General features: G+C 44.6%; 1 protein-coding gene across 3 annotated transcripts in view; it reads right to left on the bottom strand.

Moving 5' to 3' along the window:
• Positions 1–17,063, bottom strand: part of SMAD5 (SMAD family member 5) — a 75,960-nt gene extending 58,897 nt beyond the window's left edge. Inside the window, exons 1-2 of one of the 3 annotated variants that reach the window (XM_085618010.1) lie at positions 16,936–17,063; positions 15,503–16,099 (exon numbers count right to left, since the gene is read on the bottom strand). In XM_085618010.1, the coding sequence (XP_085474136.1) occupies positions 15,503–15,905 (403 nt within the window). In that variant the 5' untranslated portion in view covers positions 15,906–16,099; positions 16,936–17,063. Of the gene's footprint in view, positions 1–15,502; positions 16,100–16,767 lie in introns of all 3 variants that reach the window. The other 2 variants (XM_085618011.1, XM_085618012.1) reach the window with 2 other exon arrangements.
• Between the last annotated feature and the right edge of the window lie 3,859 nt (positions 17,064–20,922).

Genomic DNA, 20,922 nt, shown 5'->3' with positions numbered 1-20,922 from the left:
AAACCTAGATTGTGCCATTTGGCAATCAGGGCATGATACTGTGTAATACTAGTTTGGTACAGTTCGTTGTTGGTTTTTTCATAGAACTTGGTGTCATTCAACTGCCGATAAGATTCTCGACAATATTGTTCTCTTGTAAGTAACACTACGTTACCACCTTTGTCCGAAGGTTTACAAATGATGTTTTCATCCATAGCCAGATTCTTAAAGATCACTTCTTGTTCATGGGTTAAGTTCCTCTGTTGTTTCGGTGTGCAGGAAGAAGTCTTGATTCTGAATTTCTGAAGATCATGAAGCACTGCATCGGAAAACGAGTCTATGGCATTTGTGGGTTGAAAATGGAGGGAGGCTTAAAGGTGGTTGAGGGTGTTTCTTGTTCAATCCCTGCCCGGTGTACTCTTAGGACTAAATCCTCACTCTGTGTGGTTGCAGTTGCTTCTTCTGCCCGTAATTCTTCTAGCAATTCAATTGTGTGCAGATCTTGGACCGTTAAGACGTCTGTTACCTTCTGTCTAGGTTTGTGCTTCAGTCTTCTTGCTTCAGTTATGGAAGGTTTTAGTTTGAAATATTTCTGTAATTTGATTTTGCAGACAAATTTGAATAGATCAATGCGCGTCTGCGTGTATTCTAAGCGATCGCTCGGGCAGAATGAAAGTCCTAGTTTCAGGGCTGCCTCTTCAGTTTCGCTTAATACACGTGGCGTAAGGTTAATGATGGTCAGATCATTGGTCTCTTCTACCACCGTTTTCCCCTGGTGCTGCGCTTCGCTCGGGATGCGCCCCTGCCTCTTCCTCTGTTTCGTGCGCCACCAGCCGCCTCTCCTTGTCCGTCTGCGTTTTCCGGAGGCTTGCTCTTTCCGCCTCTCAGCCACGTTTGCCGTATCAGATCGAACTCCAAGTGAAAAGGATTTTTCGTTTTATCACTCTGAGGGGCAGTCGTGTCTTCCCCCGATAGTTCACTTTCCGTGACCTCAGATTCAGAGGTTTCTATTCTGTCAGACGGTACCGGAGATTTCTTCTTGTGAATGGCTTTTCTTGGTTCGTCAAATTTTCTTGCGAAGGTTAGGATCCTCCCTTGGGCGTAATCACGTTCATCGCGTTCAAATTTGTCCTGCTTCCGTTGTCGTATCTTCAATTCATATCTTTGTAAACGTTTCCTCATCTCTTCCTTTAACTCTTCCTGTTTCGCTTTGTCATCATCATTCGCAATTTCTTTCTCGAGATTCGCAATTTCCACCAATGCCTTTTCTCTGTCACTCCAGGCGAATTTCACCAAGATTGCGAGCATGCCTTTGCATGACGCTGCTGTGTATTCAGCCCATTCTTCAAGGAGGCAGGGATCCGGGTTTTCATAAGCGGGCACAGTGTAGATCCGTAGGCCCCTAGGCACTCTGTCGACATCCATGTAACTTTGGAGGGAGGTGGCTTCCCACCATTTTCTTACCTCTCTTTCATAGAGTCTTTCGAGTTTGGTGAAAAGTGTGCGCAAGGTTTTGCGAGTGTTTGACTCATTCAGTACAGCTTGTGGGTTCTCTAATGACGATGTTGTGGTTTTCTTGAAGATGTCATGAGCTGCCTCGCGACGATCTGCTTCGTCAAACATTGCTTTGATTGTTTAATGAACCATTTAATGAATCATCTAATACATCAAGATATTAATTGTACATCATGAGGTTTGCTACAATATGCACGCCGATCCACGGCTTAATTTTACGAATATGTGTAGCTCTCTATGAAACACAAATTGTCAAGCGATATTTACAATCTGTTTAGTTAATCATATTTGATTTCATTCACGATGAGTAACAATTGTGTAGTCTTGACGCTGTTGATTTAATTCTTGTATGTCGAGCGATAAACAAAGAAATGTGTTTATCCATATAAGTTGGTACGTTATCTTCACCCTGTTAAGATGGCCGCCATGTGATAGATATTATTGCATTAGCCATATGGGTGGGGAAGTGACGTCGATGGTCTTTTGAATTTAAAAGTTCTCGCGCGGCTAGCGCAACTAGACACTGAAGAAGGATACCCTGAAACGCGTCTGTCTTTTGCTTGTTGCCGAATAAACGAATCTACAGAATACTCCCTGAGTGCTGTACTTTGTCCTGGAGCGTGGACTTTGTTGGTAGCGTTGATATATATATCGCACATACCATATTTGCTATTCATTGAACTGTGATAGGCTTAGGTAGAACAAAAGGCGTCAGGGAACGTATGGAATCTTTTCTCCACCACAAGCTTTCCTACCCGCTTCAGTTGAACCGGCACTAAAATGGGAGGAATGGCGAGAATACTTCATTAATTACATCTCTACATTTGATGATGATGAGGATTTTACTGCAGCTAAGAAAGAGAAAGTTCTATTACATTGTTTAGGCCCAAATGGGTTAAAAGTGTATTACCATATAAATAAGAAACAAACAGCAGCTGGCTAAGAAGAGGTTTACACCAATGCTCTGGAGGCTCTAAATACTTACTACAAGCCTACTGTGTGTGTTGCAGTGGATCGCTACAAATTTTACCACAGAAAACAAGGAAAAGTAGAGTTAATTAATGGTTATGTATTTGCATTGAAAAACAGTGTGTCGTTTTGGAAACCTACAAGCATCCAATCTGAGCATCCAGGACAATCTGTGGGCTAAGGGAAAAAGTCATCTCCAAGACGTCATAGACATAGTCAAAACAGCAGAACTGACTGAAAGGTGTGCAAAGGCAGTGTTATCGGAAAACAAAGAAAGAAGATGCAGTAGTGGCTAAAATAAGTGGATCTAAATCTGCTGTTCCTTACAAAAAGAAAGGTCCAGAGAAAGTGGATGCAGATGGTCAAAACTTCAAAGGGTTTGTGAAGAGAAGATGTTATAGCAGAGGAAGTGCAAATCATTTGGCAAATGATAAAAAAATGCCCAACGTGTAAACAAAACCGTTCCAAATGTGGAATTGTAAGACACTTCCACAAAGTGTGCCAGAAGAAGTCAGGAAGCATGGTCAAGATAGTCGAACAAGATGTTGGATGTCACACTAGCACGTCGAAAGATGAAGAGTTGAACATGCATGTTCTTAGTGTAGAAGATGTCAGAGTGTTGCAAATTGATCACAATGACAAAGGAAACAAGAACAAACCCATATGTGAAATGTTAATTGGTGGGGTTAACATTTCCATTGTTGCCGATTTAGGCTCTCATTACACAATTGTTAATAAAGATGTGTGGGAGGAGAAATTTATACAAGCTTTAGGAAGAGAGTTGGATCAGTCCGATAGCTCTATCAAAACAATCACAGCAGAACCCATACACGTTGTTGGGTATAGGAAATTAAAATTCCAGTTCAAGAACAGAGAGGTTGAAGGTAAACTGTATGTCTCAGTCATAGGCCCATCTGTATTGAGTTGGATGGACAAAGGTAAACTGGGTATCAGTTTGAACCCCAATAGTCCAGAACCTGTACTAACGGTTCAGCCTGAGAAAGAATTTAGTAAATCTGTATTAATCAAATTTCCTATGGTATTTACAGTGAATATAGGGAAACTAAGAGGTTGTAGATGTGTGTGAAAGAAGATGCCAAACCCCATGTACATACATTTAGGAACATCCCATTTTCTTTGAAAAAGGAGGTGAGAAAGAAGCTGGAAAAAATACAAAGGGAAGGAGTCCTAGAACAGTTGGAGTTCTCGGAGTGGTTGGCACCCCTGGTAGTGGCCAAGAGGGCCAATGACAAGGTGAGGCTATACATAGATCTTCACAATCTGAATAACAATATCCTTATTAATCAATTTATCAATTTCCTGTACCACGCATCAATGAAATGCTATCTCTCACAAAGGGAATTAAATGGTTTTCTACTACTAACATTTAAACTGCTTATCATCAGGTTCCTTTATATCCAGAGAGCCGAAATCTCACAACATTTATTACAGCGTTTGGGTGCTACAGGTTTAAAAGAGTACCCATCGGGTTGGCCTCTGCAACGACCATATTTCAGAGGCTGATGCATGACATTTTTACAAATGTTAAGATCCTGGTAATTTACTAGAATGATATCCTAGCAATGGGTAAAACTAAAGAAGAAATTCATCAAAAATGGTTTCAAGTTTTCAGTATCCTAGAGAACAGAGGTCTAAGTGCAAACCATAGTAAACGCAAATGTGCACGCAAGGAAGTCGCATATTTAGGACATCTTGTTACAGGTGATGGTATTAAACCTCAGAAAGAATAGTTGTATGCTATCAGGAATGCACAAGTGACAAATCTCAAGGATGAGTTATGTGCATTCTTAGGGCTTGTGGAATTTTATTCCTAATTTGTAAAGACTCTTCCACTAAAACTTACGAAATGAGACAAACTTAAACTTAGAAATAAATCTGAAAGGTCCAGTAAATGCCAGGATGCATTTCTTTCTCTTAAGAAAGACATGTGGAGAGCATCTCCATTCATTACAAGGTTATTAGCCCGAACTACATAGTATAGTCACCACTGATGCCAGTGGTAGAGCTATAAATGCAGTACTCGCCCAAAAGAATAATTCTGGCAAGGAAGGCACAATTGCGTTTGCGATTTGGGAAAAAGGGGGTGGTGATGGACAGAGTTTCTGAATGATGCAGAATACTCTTACCAAGTCAAGAGATCATGGTTTTAATCCATCACCGTTTTTTAGCTCCATCCCAGCTCAGAACCTGGCTACATGCAAATTAGTCTGTACCTGTCCCAGTGCATGATGGGAACAGGGCAAACCAAACTACCAAGCCAATTCTTATACTGGGAAGGAAACAAGCTTCCGGGGACCGGTTTCTGGCATCACAGCCTTCGTCGGCCCGGCTTGCCTGAATCCTGATGGAGCAATTGCGTTTGCGTACAGTTCTTTTACCCCTATGGAGGAAAAGTAGTCTATCTTTGAACTGGAAGCACTTGCATGTGTTTGGGGTTTAGAACACTTCAGACAGTACATCTGAAGAAATAAAATTATGTTGCGCAAGGAGCACAAACCCCTGACCAATGTCCTAACCACCAAAGGACTTTATGCAGCTTCTCCTAGATTAGCCCGCAAGTCAATCCACCTTTTCGATTACAATTACAATGTACAGTCTGTACCTCGTACAAAGAATGTGGTGGTGTATTTTCTGAGTCACATGCAATTATTATTGAGTCAGGTGTTTGAGGACATGGTAGGAGACTTTTGTGTGGCAAATATCTCTGCGGAATTTCAAGGCAGATCAAGTGATGAATGGATGACTGAACAGGATGTGTTACTTGCAAATATTTACAGCATGATGTCAGGGGGATGGCAAGCAAAAAATTTAATCCCAAAAGGGCAACAATTCTTTTGGAAGGTGAGAAACGAATTATCTTTTGAAGGCCGCTTAATATTAAAAAATGGATAAGTCATTCCTCCTGATTAATTGAGAACCAATAATCTAGAAATATGTCATTACAGACATTTATGAATAGACAAGACTAACAGCAGAGTGTAAAACTGGTACTGGTGGCCATGAGTAGATAGGGAAATAGAAAGGAAGGTCACATAATGCCTACAATGTGAAAATTCAGACAAAACACAAGTTACACTCAGACCACATCTACACCTCATTGCTTGTCCGAATATGCCTTGAAAAAATGTTGGTGTAGATATAACAGGGCCTATTAGTGAACAATATGAACAAGTCTATGTGACTGTTCACTTTTCCAAGTGGCCAGGAATAGAGGTAGTGCATAAAGCTGACACTTGTAGCACAATAAACATTTTGACAAACATTTATTGAGAGAAGGGTTGCCCAAGAGTATTTGGAGTGAAGATGGGCCTCAATTTACATCCAAGTGCTTAAAACCATACCTAGGAAGAAATGGTATTGTACACAAGACTACGTCTGTGTATCATTCAGCTGGGAACGGAACAGTTGCACGATTCAACCGTAAAATCAAGGGAATCATTAAATTAGCTAGTAATAACAGCTTAGTCTGGAGGGGAGAATTACTTAAAACCCTGTGAGCTTACAGAATCATTCTGTGTGAATGCACTGGTTTAAGTCTCTTTGATCTTGTGAAGAGTGGAACCCCAATCTCTAAATATATCATTGGTCGGTTGGAAGCAGCCAGAAGGGTGGACCTCAACTGATTAAAAGGATATTTAGAGAAAGCATAAAATGTGTGTAAAAAACATTGACTTTAGGCACAATAGCAAGGCTGTCCAATTAAACATTAGGGATTTAGTACAAGTAAAAACAAGTGGGCACATTGGAAATTATCAAAGCTGGTTCTCACAACCCCTTACAGTTTAACCCCTTCAGCGCGGCGCGGATTTCCGCGCCACGCTGAAGGTTCCGTGCGCGGGCGGGGCAATGACGGAACGGTTCCGTCATGCGCACAGCGCATCTGACGTGCATGACGGAACCGTTCCGTCATGCGCGTCGAACGGGTTAAAAAATGTATTGCAATTCAGTATTATTGAGTAATGGAAATGTATGGCATTTGTCTATTATGTCTGTGTTTATCTCTGTGTGTAAACAAATAGATATGAATGCCTTTTCTCAGGTAAAGAGGATAGAAGGTGGTTCAAGACGGAACTGTGAATGGTGGGGAGAGGACAATTGTGATCTGCTCAACAACCTGGGTCATCAGACTCAGGAGTGGAGAACTTTCTACTCCAAACCACAGAAGTGCCACTTCTGGCTATAAAATGAGCAGAGTGGGTCATCCTGTAGTCAAACTAAGAAAATTACATTATCATATTTGAGAGTAGCACTATTGCTGCAACTGAATCATATCCATTATTTGTTTGTGGACTGCTTAGTTTATATATATGAGTTCATTTGTCGGCAGAGCAGGTAAGTGCTTTTAATCTATAAAGGGGGAAGATGTGTTTGGTATGGACATCAACCTAAGTCCTATTTGGGAGACCATACCCGGTGTTCACCCTGTTGGACATTGTCACCAGCTGGACGTTCTGGAATGTTGACAGAACGTGCACTGGTGGCTGTTCAGAGATGACATCGATTTGAGGTGTGCCTGATCGACCCTCACTGGTGTGTTGGAAACATAATAAATATATGAACTTGCGACTAAATGTGTGGAGTCATCCTTATGATGGAGCAAGGATTCAAGAAAACGAAACTTGCTCTGAGCAATCCCTCATTAACAGTATTAGTTATTAGTAATAGCAAAGAAAACAAAATTAATATGCACGCACAACATTTACATATGGGAATAAGAGCTTTCCGCATGCTTAATTAATGAAAATAGAACGCAATGCAACTAAAACCCGCTTTAAACTGAAAAACACTTTTGCGCATGTGCGAATTAGAACTACGTAGATAGTAACATGAGTAAGCTGTTTTGAGAGGAAAAACTCTCACGCATGCGCAGAAATTACTAACATGGAGTCTTGAGGTACGCGTGCCTAGCATATGCTTGCCTAAATTTAAAGATAGGTGTCGTTACTAATGCTTTTGCTTAATGAAGGAGTAAATAATATGGGATAGAGTAGAAGTGGGTGGTGAACAGTGAAAATCTGTAATTTGAGACACTGACATTTGTTTATGATTCCTTTATTAATAGTGTACGTTTGGGTCTGTCTCATGTGGCATACAAGAGAAAAAAAGATGGCGACAGAAATGGAGGCGAGCTAGACATGCGCCGTGTAATACTGATGTGACCCGCGGACCGAGTCACTGACAGGCTGCCAAGAGCCAAGGATACCCGCCATGTGAAAATTCTTCTCGACTGTAGAACTGAATTGAATGCATTTGAATAGTAACATTAAATACATGTGAATGAAAATGAGACAGAAAATTAGATGAGCTAAAGGGGATGGGTTTTGTTAGACAAAAAAAGAGTTCTTAAAAATTAAACATGTCAGCGTGAGGTGATAACTCCCCTGTCCAATCAGAGTTCGTATTTCATCAAGATTTGTAACTTTTGAGGGTGGGACATGCAAAAATGAAGACTATAACTAGAGCGACTTAATTTTTAAGAGTGGTCATGCATGCAAGCGAGGAGAGGCAAGCACGAGTGTAAGAGAGAGAGAGGCAAGAACTACTGCTGCTGAGGAAAGAGAAAACAGACTGGGAAGATTCACCTCTGAAAGATACTTGATTAGATCGAAGATTCCGGAAGAATATAGAGGAGGGAGAGAGAGCAAGTGAGGGATGCGTCCCGGTGTGTGGGGTCTATAGAGAAGTTTAGTAAGTATTACCCTGTCCTGAGCCTGTCCTATAGCCTTTGTCTCCCGAGTCTTAATCAGGAGACCACCACCAGCCCTATTTGGCCAGAGAGCTGGGTTTCTATAATCACCTTTGGGTAATTATTATTCTGTCTCAAATTTGCATACCTTTTGCAAATGTATGATTTATTATGCCTTCTGTCTCTTTATCTGTCCACTCTTAAAGCATTTATTTGTAGAATGAGTCTGTGAAATGAATGTACATTGCTAAATGAATTTTCTCTCCCATGAAATTTGGATAGTGTTTGCACTGTGAATTTGTATTAATGAGCGTTCATTTAAAGACAGAGATTTAGATAAACTTATTGAATCTTACCCAGAGTCTGTGGTTTATTTCATTAAGTGTAAGTTTAGTTAATTTGTTCATATCACCATCAACTACTCAACTTATGGTCCATCGACCAAAGGAAGAGTGTTGATAAGTGAAGATTAGTTAAACATTGAATAAAGATTTATCAGGAGTAAATTGAATTTCTAGTGAGTTAACTAATCAAGATCAAAGCAAATTATAAACTTGACCCGCAGCGAAACAGACAGGAAATCTGATTGTTATATATGGGCCAGTCAAAGTGTCATGTGCACTTCACATGGTCATCATGTAGGTTTCATTAAAGCCGGCGTGGAGAACATGCCCAGGCCCCTATTCCCCTGCTGAGTGCCAAACCACAGCGCTCAGACCAATCACAATGCTGCATTGCAGCGTTGTGATTGGCTTAGGTGAGGGAGCCTGGCTGCTTCCTGTTCTGGCCCCGGAGAGGAGAGACTGTGACGACGTGGGCAAAAGCAGGACAGCAGCGAAAAGGTACTTTTTTTTTTCCAACACCCCCTTAACCCCCCCCCCCCCGGCACAACCAGCCACTCCCGATCCGTGCCAGCCACTACAGCTGCTTGAAAGAAATTCTGACAAGAAATTACAAAGTAACACAGGCTGAACCCTGTGGTCAGGGATCCTCACATTGAAATGTGAAAAGAAAAAAATAAATGACTTAAGCTATGCCCTCTGAGACCTGGGCCAGCATGCAGTCTTAAAGGCACTCTGTACTCTCAGTGTAAGACTGTAGTGCAAAATTGTTTTTCATTAACCTCTTTTTCATTATGCGGTTCTCTTGTAAAGGTGTTTTGGGAAGCAACAATGAGACAGAGGTATCCAGTGTTCTTTAATTCGTTCAAGGTTTCTATGCTGGATAACACTATTGTTCAGGCTAGACCTCTGTATGGAAGGGGGCAGCCATATGTTTGCAGAATTTGTATACAAAGACTTAATACATATATTGTTGAAGCAAGCAGATGAACAAGCATTATGTCTGATTTTCAACCTTGCAACAGTACCTAACTATTAAGAGAGCAGTAGTGTGTATGCTTGTTTCCATCCAGGAAACGCATGCAAATGTATTCCTGCATTTCTTTCCGTCATATAACCAAAAGGAGGAATGTTATGAAGGCTCCCTAGCCATCCAACTTTCATCTCTAGGCAAGGAAGCCTTGGCCAGGTACTAAGAAACTGCAGCTACTAAGAATTTAGGTTGACAGACTTAGCTGTTAATTAGCTTTTAGTGTGATCTTGTGTTGCTGCACAGTCAAAACAATTCACAGTAGTCTGAAAACATTCAGGATGAACCGCTGAAATAGCACAGAGCTGGATGTCGTTTCCATTAGATTTCTGCTCTAAAAGTTAGAAATTTAAAGATGGTGTCTAAATAGAAGGAAGTGTTGCATACCTGGAACACTAGGATTCCAGGTATGATATCCTCCTTAAGTTTGTAATCTACCCTTCTCTCTCCCATAACTATAGGTCTTACATATTAATATATTAAAAACGTAAGTAAAGTGGTGCAGAACTCTCAGAAACAAAGTAGGCAATCCTGTTATGTTATTGACTATTTCTAGAGCGAACGATCATCGGGGAGGTCTCTTGGCGCTAGGTACTGAAATGTCATAAGTCCCTAATACTGGCAAGCCTGTATAAACAACCAGGTCTTCAGGAGTTTCCTAAATCTGGTGTAGACAGAAGACTGACTAATTTCCAAGGGGAATATATTCCAAAGCACGTGGAACCGCGACAGAGAACCTACCGCCTCCAATTCTGTGTTTGTTATAAGTGGGGGTGACCAGGTAGTGTAGGTGGCATGATCTAAGTTCTCTTGTCAGACGATATTTTACAATTCGAGCTTTCACGAAGCCCGGGCAGCTCAAATCCAATGCCTTGAACGCTGTGCAGCATGCCTTGAAGCTTACGCAAGAGGGATTTCAGGAGGTACAGATAGAGAGAGTTTGCGTAATCAATTCTGGACATAACCAAAGCCATGATAACAAGGATCAGGGCCTCTCTCGTAAGAAATGTCCTAATCTTTTTTATCCGACGCAGTGTGGCTATTCATGTCACATGGTGATGAGTAGGTAGCGGAAGAGCCTAAGGAGATGCTCTTTTTTATTGCCGCAATCTTATTCACAAAAAAGACGCTGAGATTGTCACACAAACTCTGTGAGGGTGCGACAGGAAGAGTCACTCTGTCTAGATTAGATAGTTCATTAACGATCCTAAAAATCTCCTTGGATTTATTGGGTGCCTTTTCAAGATTTTACTCGGGAAGTAGCTTACTTTGGTTTGCCTTACGAGTTACTTATACGCTTTGAGTTGTTGGAGATATCTGGTTCTCAGATCTAGCTAATATTCCGACCGCCATTTCCTTTCTGCGCATCGGAGGCTGAATTCGCCATTCTCAGATCTGCCGAGAACCATTTATTGGCCTCATGGTTTCTCGTCTTGCTGGAGCTATGACTATGGGTGGGAATGTCACTAGCCCCCTTTAGCCAGTTAAAAACATTTTGCTCATAAAAGTCAATATCCTCCATAGGAGCCGGCACAAATTTCCCCAGGTCCCCACAGAAATCTGTGAGGTTAACCTGAGCCCAGTTCCTAAATGAGATCGCCGGTCCACTTGGAGGCCTTATCTCCTTTGGCCTAGCTACCGAAAAGGAGATCAGATGATGGTCTGCCCACCCACAAGGGACTATGCTCAAATTCTGCACCGGAAGTTTCGAAGTCCACATTTGATCCAAAATGTGGCATTGAACGTGAGTTGAGGAATTCACTGCTTGTACCAGGTTCAATTTGCTTAAGGCAACTGTGAAGTCCAAGGCTTGAGGCCCCCAGTCTTCATCCTTTGCCCAATAATTTGAGTCTCCAATCAAGAGAACATTGGCATGGTCTACCACTGAAGGGGCTATGGCTTCAGCGAAAGCCCCAGCGAAAGCCTGGGCGAACTCCTGCATGTAGTAAGGAGGCCTATAAACCAAGACGTACACAAAAACCTCCATAGCAGATTACAATAGGATCACTAACGTTTCTACCGCTGGTAACTCCAGAGAGGGCAATTTAGTAAATTGAATGGATTTTTTAATTATGGCTGCGACACCCCCACCTTTCTTCCCTGTTAGATGCCAATATATAGTACTCACTAGGGAGAGCTGCCAGTATATCAGGGGATGATTCCACTGTGAGCCACGTCTCCATTAGTAGCAACAAATCTGGAGACTCAAACTCCAGTAGATGGAAAATGTCACCTTGGTGCTTAGCCAATGAGTGTGTATTCAGATAAACTGGGTATCGGTCCGCTCTTTCAATTCCACTAAGGGGGTAACGCTCATCACCCTGTGATCCGTGTGAAGAATGACCTGGCAACCGCCCTCAAGGTCTCCCTTTCTGGGGGAACCCAATAGCCCTGCTTCCATCAGGGAAGTCATGAGTGTTCTAGGGACGCTGTGAGTGTCCCTGTTCAGAGCCAGCAGATCTTTCCGATCATAGGAGATGAAAGGGGCATAGTAACTGGCCCCGGGCGCAGACAGGCTTGCCTTTGGCGCACCACCAGCGCGGTCGCGCCATGTGTGCACTTTTAAAGGCAGACCTGCCCTCTCCCTGGCCCCTAACCAACGGGGCAGCTGACTGGTCCCCCAACAGCCAATCTGCACCTCGTGAGCCCCGCTGAAGGCTAATGAGCTTTCCTACACCGAGCAAAGCTACGGTGACTGGTAACAGGTATACAAATTCAGATCAATAAAACAAAGCAGAGTGCAAGAAGTTATTAGCAGAACAGTGCCAGGTTAAAAACAAACAAATCTCATTACCGGAGCGGTCGCAACATGCATGCACTTTTAAAGGCAGAACCTGCCCTCTACCCGGCCCCTAACCAACCGGGTAGCTGATTGGTCCCCCAACAGCCAATCAGCGTCTCGTGAGCCCGGCTGCACTTTCATACACCAAGCAAACGTACGGTGACTCGTAACAGGTATACAAATATAGATTTAAAAAACAAAGCAGCATGCAAGAAGTTAGTAGCAGAACAGTGCCAGGTTAAAAACAAACAACTCTCATTAATCCTAACCGAAAAAGCAATTTAAAATGGCAGATATGCATTTCTCTTGATGCTATAGTTTCACATGGTTTGTTCTTTTATATTTAAAATCTAAAAGTATGGGGGAAAATAAATACAACTTTTTTTTTTTTTTAACAAATTGCGTTTCTGAGGTGTAGCCTGGTAATCAAAAATTATTCTTACGTTGTCAATCTCAATGGGGCCACTTTGAGAGAAATTTAAAATTGCACGGTAAAAAACTAACTGCAACACGTATCAAGACGTAAAGCAAGCAGAAAAAGAAAACAATGGGGCATATCAGCAAGGTGAGGCGATAGAATTATCGCCGCTTTTGCGGCCGTTTTCGGCCGAAAAGCGGCGATAATTTTCACGCCTAATTAGCCAGGTCACGCTAACGCGTGAAACCTTGCATTAGCGCACTAATTCCTAACGCCCAGCTTTGCATCTCTAATGAGATGCAAAGTGGGCGTTCCTGACATGACAGGAGAAATGTCGCTAAGCGACATTTCTCCTATCATCAAGCCCCACGCTATGAAGCATAGCGGCAAGAAAAGTAGCGATAACCCCCGTTATCGCTACTTTCCTTACGCCTGCTTCAGGATGGACTTAGCCATGATATCCTATGGAAGGTGGATATCATGGCTAACTTTGTGGTGCCTTATCAACAAGTCTCTAAACAAAAGAGAGGAAGCAAAAAAGGGGTGGGCTATATTTAATGAGGTCCAGCGTACATGCCCTGAAATGACATACAAAGAAAGAGTATGCTGTTCCTCCTGGTCAGGGGTGATTCTGTGAGGTACACAATCTACCCCGGGTGAAGATAAAGTGAAAAATGATGTAAAAATGTAAAAAATTAATGAGAAAAAAAAAATGAATGAAAAAGGGGAGTGGGGGACCCGCAAGGGTGGAACTAAAACCCTCACACACCCAGCAAGCTAGGTGTCATGCTTCATCATCTGGGTTTTGCTCCTCGTCGGGTCGGCGCTGCAATACCCAACGGGCACCCTAAAAGGGGCTCTTTGTCGGAGATCTTTTGTTCCTTGCCGTAAGATGAGTGCAAGTAAGGGCCAGGCAGGTGTAGATGTTGGTGGGTATATTGAAAAGGGTTGATTAGTCTGAATAACGTAATTTATTAGGTCAGTAAATCACCTTATTTAAAAACAGTGCGAGTGGCGGTAGTCTGGACTCATTAAGTCAAGAACTAACAACGCTCAACTCAGATGGTCAACATGTTTCTCGCCTAATGGTCAGGAGGATCCAGCGGCAATTCATCAGGACCAGTGTGGTGCAAACTATCTACAATTGTGAGGGTGTATGACAGGGTCTCACATGTATGTGTATGTACCTAGTCAAGTCTACCCTAAGAAAGTGTGAATTAATCTATCACTTCCGCAATGGAGTGGCCTAAAAGCTAAACTAGTACCGCTCCAATCGGTGCGTGGCGAGCCTTTTGGGATGGCGTGGTAGCCTCGTTTCTGATGCCCAAGGTGGTTGTAGAACCTACCCACTCCGCCGAAACCGGGAAATGATCCTTTTAGGCCACTCCATTGCGGAAGTGATAGATTAATTCACACTTTCTTAGGGTAGACTTGACTAGGTACATACACATATATGTGAGACCCTGTCATACACCCTCACGATTGTAGATAGTTTGCACCACACTGGTCCTGATGAATTGCCGCTGGATCCTCCTGACCATTAGGCGAGAAACATGTTGACCATCTGAGTTGAGCGTTGTTAGTTCTTGACCTAATGAGTCCAGACTACCGCCACTCACACTGTTTTTAAATAGGGTGATTTACTGACCAAATAAATTATGTTATTCAGACTAATCAACCCTTTTTAATACACCCACCAACATCTACACCTGCCTGGCCCTTACTTGCACTCATCTTACGGCAAGGAACAAAAGATCTCCGACAAAGAGCCCCTTTTAGGGTGCCCGTTGGGTATTGCAGCGCCGACCCGACGAGGAGCAAAACCCAGATGATGAAGCATGACACCTAGCTTGCTGGGTGTGTGAGGGTTTTAGTTCCACCCTTGTGGGTCCCCCACTCCCCTTTTTCATTCATTTTTTACATCATTTTTCACTTTATCTCCACCCGGAGTAGACTGTGTACCTCACAGAATCACCCCTGACCAGGAGGAACAGCATACTCTTTCTTTGTATGCCCTATCAACAAGCTAATGCCACATTGCGTGAGATTATCGCTGGGTTTCCAGCGATAATCTCACGTTAGGCAGTTAGCGCGAGGATTTTTATCGCTTTTGAGATAAGCGTTGCTAATAGCACGCTATCTCAGCGATAAAAATCCACGCTAGCCGGCGATAATTAGCCTAGCGTCAAGTGCGCTTAGCGATGATTATCGCCGGTTGTTGCCGATATGCCCCAATGAGATTGCAGGTAATCTACAGAAAAACTCAACACTAAACCGGGCTATTCAATCGAGGAGCCTAGAGCAGGAATGTGATGAAGGTTGGAGGACAAAGAGGTCACATGATTCTAGTAGAAACACTGTGAAATTATTTTAACATGGCCATGCAGTCGGGAGAAGGTTCTAGATGAGGACTCAATTAGACAGAATAAAAGGAAAAGCAATTACACCTACTGCTTACACGAGTCTCTTGAACTCCTGTACTATTTTCAGGGTAAGTATTTTACACAGAATTTGAGTTATTCCCCGAAGGTTTAAGTGAATATAAATGTAAAATAGTCCAGTGATAAATAAGTGGGAACATATAACAGCCTATTGATAGGTTTTGTAATGGCATATGAATCTAGGCAAACTACCCCCAAGCATATTACCTATGTGAAGCCAACAACTGGACAATAACATTTAACTCTGAAAACTGAATGCCGTATAGAGCCAACCAAATAAAAAAATAAGAAGCACAAAATTGTGTCTAGGTTATACAAACCTGGACTCTCGACCCTTTTGTAATGGTATGGATTAATACACACATCCTTCTGCTTGGATCCAAAGGGATATTCACAAAACTCCAATGGCTTGAGTTCGTGATGGCTTTGCAAGTCCGGCCAACGCCAAACACGGCAGTAAATAACATGTGGTAAGCCTTTTCTGTGAGACACTTGAAGTCGACCATCTAAAGAACGAGGAATTGTAACACATTTGCTTGGCTGTCCAGGACAACTCAAAGCCTTCTCCAAATCTTCCATGGCGCCCTTCTTTTTTTTCAACTTTTTAACTAAAGCATCAACAGCTCTTTCTGCCCATTTCTCCTCTTCGTCACCTTGCTTCCATCCCAGCAAACGTTTCACAGCTGGGCTAGTAAATGAAAACAAGCTTGCCATTGACGTCATTAGATAAGAATATCCACAAAACCTTCCTTCAAATTAAAAAAGAAGTGCAAGAAAGTTTTGCAGCTGTTGAACAATGATTAACCAGTATTTTCCAAGACACGCCAATTAACTTAAAATGTGCCACGTAATCTTCATGAAGCTATTTTGTCTACAAGAGACAGAGCAGCATATTTCCACTTCATTAAAATGTTCTCCTGCAAAAAAAAAAAAAATTACATAAGTTAATAATGTCAATGCAGAGGTGCTCAAAACGAGATGTGAAAGTAAGAATCCTTCTTAACAAATTTCAACTGGCACTAATGTACTCGTTTAAAAATCAATGCACCCTTTCGAAATTCTATGAATTGCAAAAGCAGTTTTAATCACAACTACGTTTAAACATCATAATTTGATAAAGATATCAATGTTATAAGTTATTTGCAAGTCAGCATTTTACATTAAGAAATGCTATTAATGAACATCCCATTTTTGGAAATAATCTTTAAATATTCAAAATAGCGCATGCAACACAAAATACTGAATTGCAGCTCAACCTCTCGTATCTTTCATTTTAATCAACTTTACGATCACCACCCCCCAAAAAATATTATAGCAAAGAGCAAAACAAATGTTCCTGATCAACAATAATAATAACAGCCTTTACGGCAGTTTTTTGTTTTCATTTTTTCTGGAACAATAGTTTGTCCGTCTAATAATAGTCATTCGCTGAAGTTCCCTACATAAACCACTTCCATGTTACTATGTAGGACTCTATGGCATGCAGAAAGAGTGGCACTGCTGAGAAGGGTTTGCATATATAAACTCGTGTGAGAAAAAACGATAGGACAACGAGCTAGGAGCAAAATGGCAGGAGCATAATTACTTTGATTGCCGCTGGAGTAAATACCCCGAGCTAGCAAGCGCTAGAAACCAGTAGTTGCATTAGATCGTTGTGACGAAGACATTGTATACAATACATGGGATAGAAGATTGCGTTCATAATCGCAAAGCCTTTTCTGGATATTTGTAAAAGAACACTGAGTTACTTTACTTCTCGTCTCCCGGCGTTACTCGACAACTCCCCAGTACTAAACAGGCTGCCTGTTGGTGGGGGCGCAGGACAGAAGTTGACGTATCTTCCCCGCCGTCTCGCCGCTGGCTTGGGGGAGGTTCTGATTGGATGGCCTAGGGAAGTTTACATCACGGACGTTACGTCATCGCTGCACTGATTGGCCAGTGAGTGATTCAATCACGTCCGATGCGGCAATGTTCTGGCACCCCAGGAGGCGTCCGGCCCGTTCCCACCCTTAGTAGTAACACTTGTTAGAGTATGCGGCGTCCTAAGCCGAGCGACGAGTCTTCTGTTTGTCTACCCTCTATCGGAGCGGTCTTTAGTTTACACTGTTCATGGCCTTCCTCTGGCCAAATCGCCTGGGATTAGGTGTCGAATGTGCGGAGCCCGGTTTCCAACGTCTGATTTCACTCCGCCCACCGGCCTTTAAAAAAAATATATATATATGATTTATGTCGCTGTGTTCCCTGCGGACCTTACGCGTACAGCCCGAACACGTATTCATTCTTAGGGGGTGGGTGGCAGACGCGCAACGCCCATAGGACTAAAAGCCCCCCCCCCCGTCGTGTGCCTCGGCCCGGACTGCAGTTACTGGTGACTGCTGAAGGGCAGCTTTCTAACTTGCGAAAGCTTTCACAGGAGTCTTCTAAATGTATGCTTGGGTAGAAATGTGGCCAAAATACCATACTAGGGCAGCGAGAGAAACCGTGAAAATGTTGGAAAAAGATGGACTTAAAGATAATTGAAAAGCGAGGGACTGAGCAGTTTGAGCTCCAGAAGGAAGACCTACAATCTCAAGTTTTACATCTTAATTCAGTGATATCATCAACAGCGGAAACCAATAGAGCTAGGGTGAAACAGTTGTCTCAGAACCACCCTAGGATGTGTCTAAACACAGTTGTTCTTAGTGAACTGGGATTGCTGGACATTGACCACACTCTCCAAGGCTTGTACTTCGCAATGGAAAACGTTTCTAAGAAAACCTAAAACCCAGAAATATGAATGTTAAGGCAAATGTATGGCCCAAAAGACACTGTAGTGCTGTTCCAATTAAAAGGAGACCATACAAGTATTACAGTAGTTTATTTCAGTGTTTCGTAACCTGTAGACCTGGGACACTTGGGGGCAGTGGTCGAAGTGGGTGGGATCGGCAGGGCACGGCGTGCCCCTACTTCTTTCATTTATTACAGTCCGTTCCCCTACTTTATTATTTTAGATATGCGTCCCAGGACGGCCGAAATAGCCTGGCCGTTCGTGGCTGTTCAAGGACGGGCGGGCACAGAAGGAAAAGGGCTGTCGTTTCCTTCTTGCCCAGAGAAGTCAAGGACAGTGTCCACTTCTCCCGCTCCACCGCTAGCAGCCACCCCCCCTCTCTTTCTCCTATAGTGACCACACCGTCATCCGCTCCACTCAACACGCATGCACAGACGTCACCCAAGGATTACACTGACACTTACATTGTGGGTGAAGAACTGCTGCAGGTTTATTTCATACAACATAAGTATGACGATAAGTGGGTTATCTTACGGGCGATCCAGGGCAAGCAGCCCCTCGCTGCGCCACCCGCCTGGTGAGCCAGCACGCACGGTGGGTCGATGCCCGGCAGTGCGGCACATATTTTCAGATCATCCACTGGATCACGTGATCTGTCTACTACTCCCGCCCCTTTTGACGGGGGCGGAGCGTGTTGTGGCACACCCCCGGTTGGTCAGGCCCCCCAACCGCCCGAAGGACTAACGGGGCGCCGTCGCGGTCTTCCCAGAACCTCCTTCGGCTCCCGGACCTTGGCTCGGGCACCCTTACTGTGCCGGACAGGGGTACCCTTACTGTACCGCCTGTCGCAGAGGTACCCTTACTGTACCCTTCTGCCTCCAGATCGCCCTGTAACTCCGCCTGCAACGCAAGAAAAAACCTTAAAACATTCCAATAACGCGCTGCCTCCGCAGCGCAGGGTAAGCGGAAAGGGTGGGAATACGCGTGGCCAGGAGGAGCGGCGCAGGAAGCAGAGGAGGATCTGGGGGGGTGAGGCGCCTAAAAAGGGGGTCTAGCCTCGCCCACCCTATTGGCACGCCTCCCAAAGACAAACCCATTGGGGGCCTCCCCTCCCTGAGGCGCGGCCTCGCTAGCGAGACGGAGCAGGGGGGGGGGGGGGGAGGCTCCGACGGGCGGCCACTAGAAGGCTGCCCTGCTGATGTCCCTCTGCGTGGGATGCGGGCAGCGGCATAGTGACCACACCGTCATCCGCTCCACTCAACACGCATGCACAGACGTCACCCCAGGATTACACTGACACTTACATTGTGGGTGAAGAACTGCTGCAGGTTTATTTCATACAACATAAGTATGACTATAAGTGGGTTATCTTACGGACGATCCAGGGCAAGCAGCCCCTCGCTGCTCCGCCCGCCTGGCGAGCCAGCACGCACGGTGGGTCGATGCCCGGCAGTGCGGCACATATTTTCAGATCATCCACTGGATCACGTGATCTGTCTACTACTCCCGCCCCTTTTGACGGGGGCGGAGCGTGTTGTGGCACACCCCCGGTTGGTCAGGCCCCCCAACCGCCCGAAGGACTAACGGGGCGCTGTCGCGGTCTTCCCAGAACCTCCTTCGGCTCCTGGACCTTGGCTCGGGCACCCTTACTGTGCCGGACAGGGGTACCCTTACTGTACCGCCTGTCGCAGAGGTACCCTTACTGTACCCTTCTGCCTCCAGATCACCCTGTAACTCCGCCACAGCTCTGGGGAGGCTCCCGTCGCTGCCAGAGCCCCCCTTCCCTCCATTGCTGCTACTGATGCCCTGCCCTTGCTAGCGCCTCTTGCACGTCCAGCAAGAACATGTCCATCCCTACCCTGGACAGGTGTACCCCATCCGGCTCGTAGAACCCCTCCACCTTCTCTTGGATCAATGCATGTCTGATGAAGCCCATGCCCCTGCGCTCCATGAATTTTTGCATGGACCTATTGACCCTTCTGCGTGATCGATCTACTGCTGCCGGAGACCTGGCCCCCCTCCAAGTCTTGCGGGGGACGATCTCCGACCACCACAGTTCGCATGAACCCAGAGCCTGGCTGATGGCTGGAAGGTCCGCTTGCATGGACAGAAGCAGGGCCCTCCTTCCCCTGGAAACAAGGTCATTTCCCCCAAGGTGCAAGATGATGACCGACGGCTGTACCCATCCAGCCGCCAAACGCTGTTCAATTGAGCCCCGTGCTTCACTCCATTTCATCCCCGGGGAGCCCAACCACACGAACTGCGTGTTAACAAAACTCTGCGGCCAATTCCTGTGCTCTGCCCAGCGTTCCAACCTTGTGATGTAGGAGTGTCCCATCAACCATACCTGGTGACCTGCCAATGAAACGATGAAGCAGCTTTTAGGCAGTTGTATCTTTATTTGCACACAAAATTTCTTGGGGTATACCCGCTGTAGAACACTTTTTAAGGACACTCGGATATGTTCATCCGCTATGGAACACTCAGTATGGAAAACTCAGAAATGTACATGCGGCATCAAGGTCGAACATATCTCTTAAAACAGTCGGAGTCCCAGCGCCCCACACCCTTCACGCCCTCTGGGCCCAGGCCGGCTTTGGCAGCAGAGGTGGCGGCGCCAATTCAGAAAGAGTGGGAGGAGAATCTGCGCCCACTCCCAGATAAACCCCCCTTGTCAAGGGCGGCCCCCAGAATGCGAACAAACTGAAACCGGGTGAGGGGGGCCCCATCCGCATGAATCAGGAAGGGCCCCGGGGCCGCTGGGCGTAAGGCCAGGTATTCTCTGACAGTGTGGACCGGGCAATACCTGTTGTCCCCCAGGGCTTGTAGGACAACTGTCTTTCCCCTCCCCGCCTGGTCTGTCTTGGATTTGCGAATGCGGAGCTCCAGTGATACATTGAGACCCACGTCTGCGATACCCAGCGCTGTGCCAGACAGGTCAACCTTGGATTTCACCACCAGTTCGCTAACCCT

Source organism: Triturus cristatus, chromosome 7 (assembly GCF_964204655.1).
Source record: "Triturus cristatus chromosome 7, aTriCri1.1, whole genome shotgun sequence".
Taxonomy (NCBI): domain Eukaryota; kingdom Metazoa; phylum Chordata; class Amphibia; order Caudata; family Salamandridae; genus Triturus; species Triturus cristatus.
This window is presented reverse-complemented; position numbering and strand designations above follow the sequence as displayed.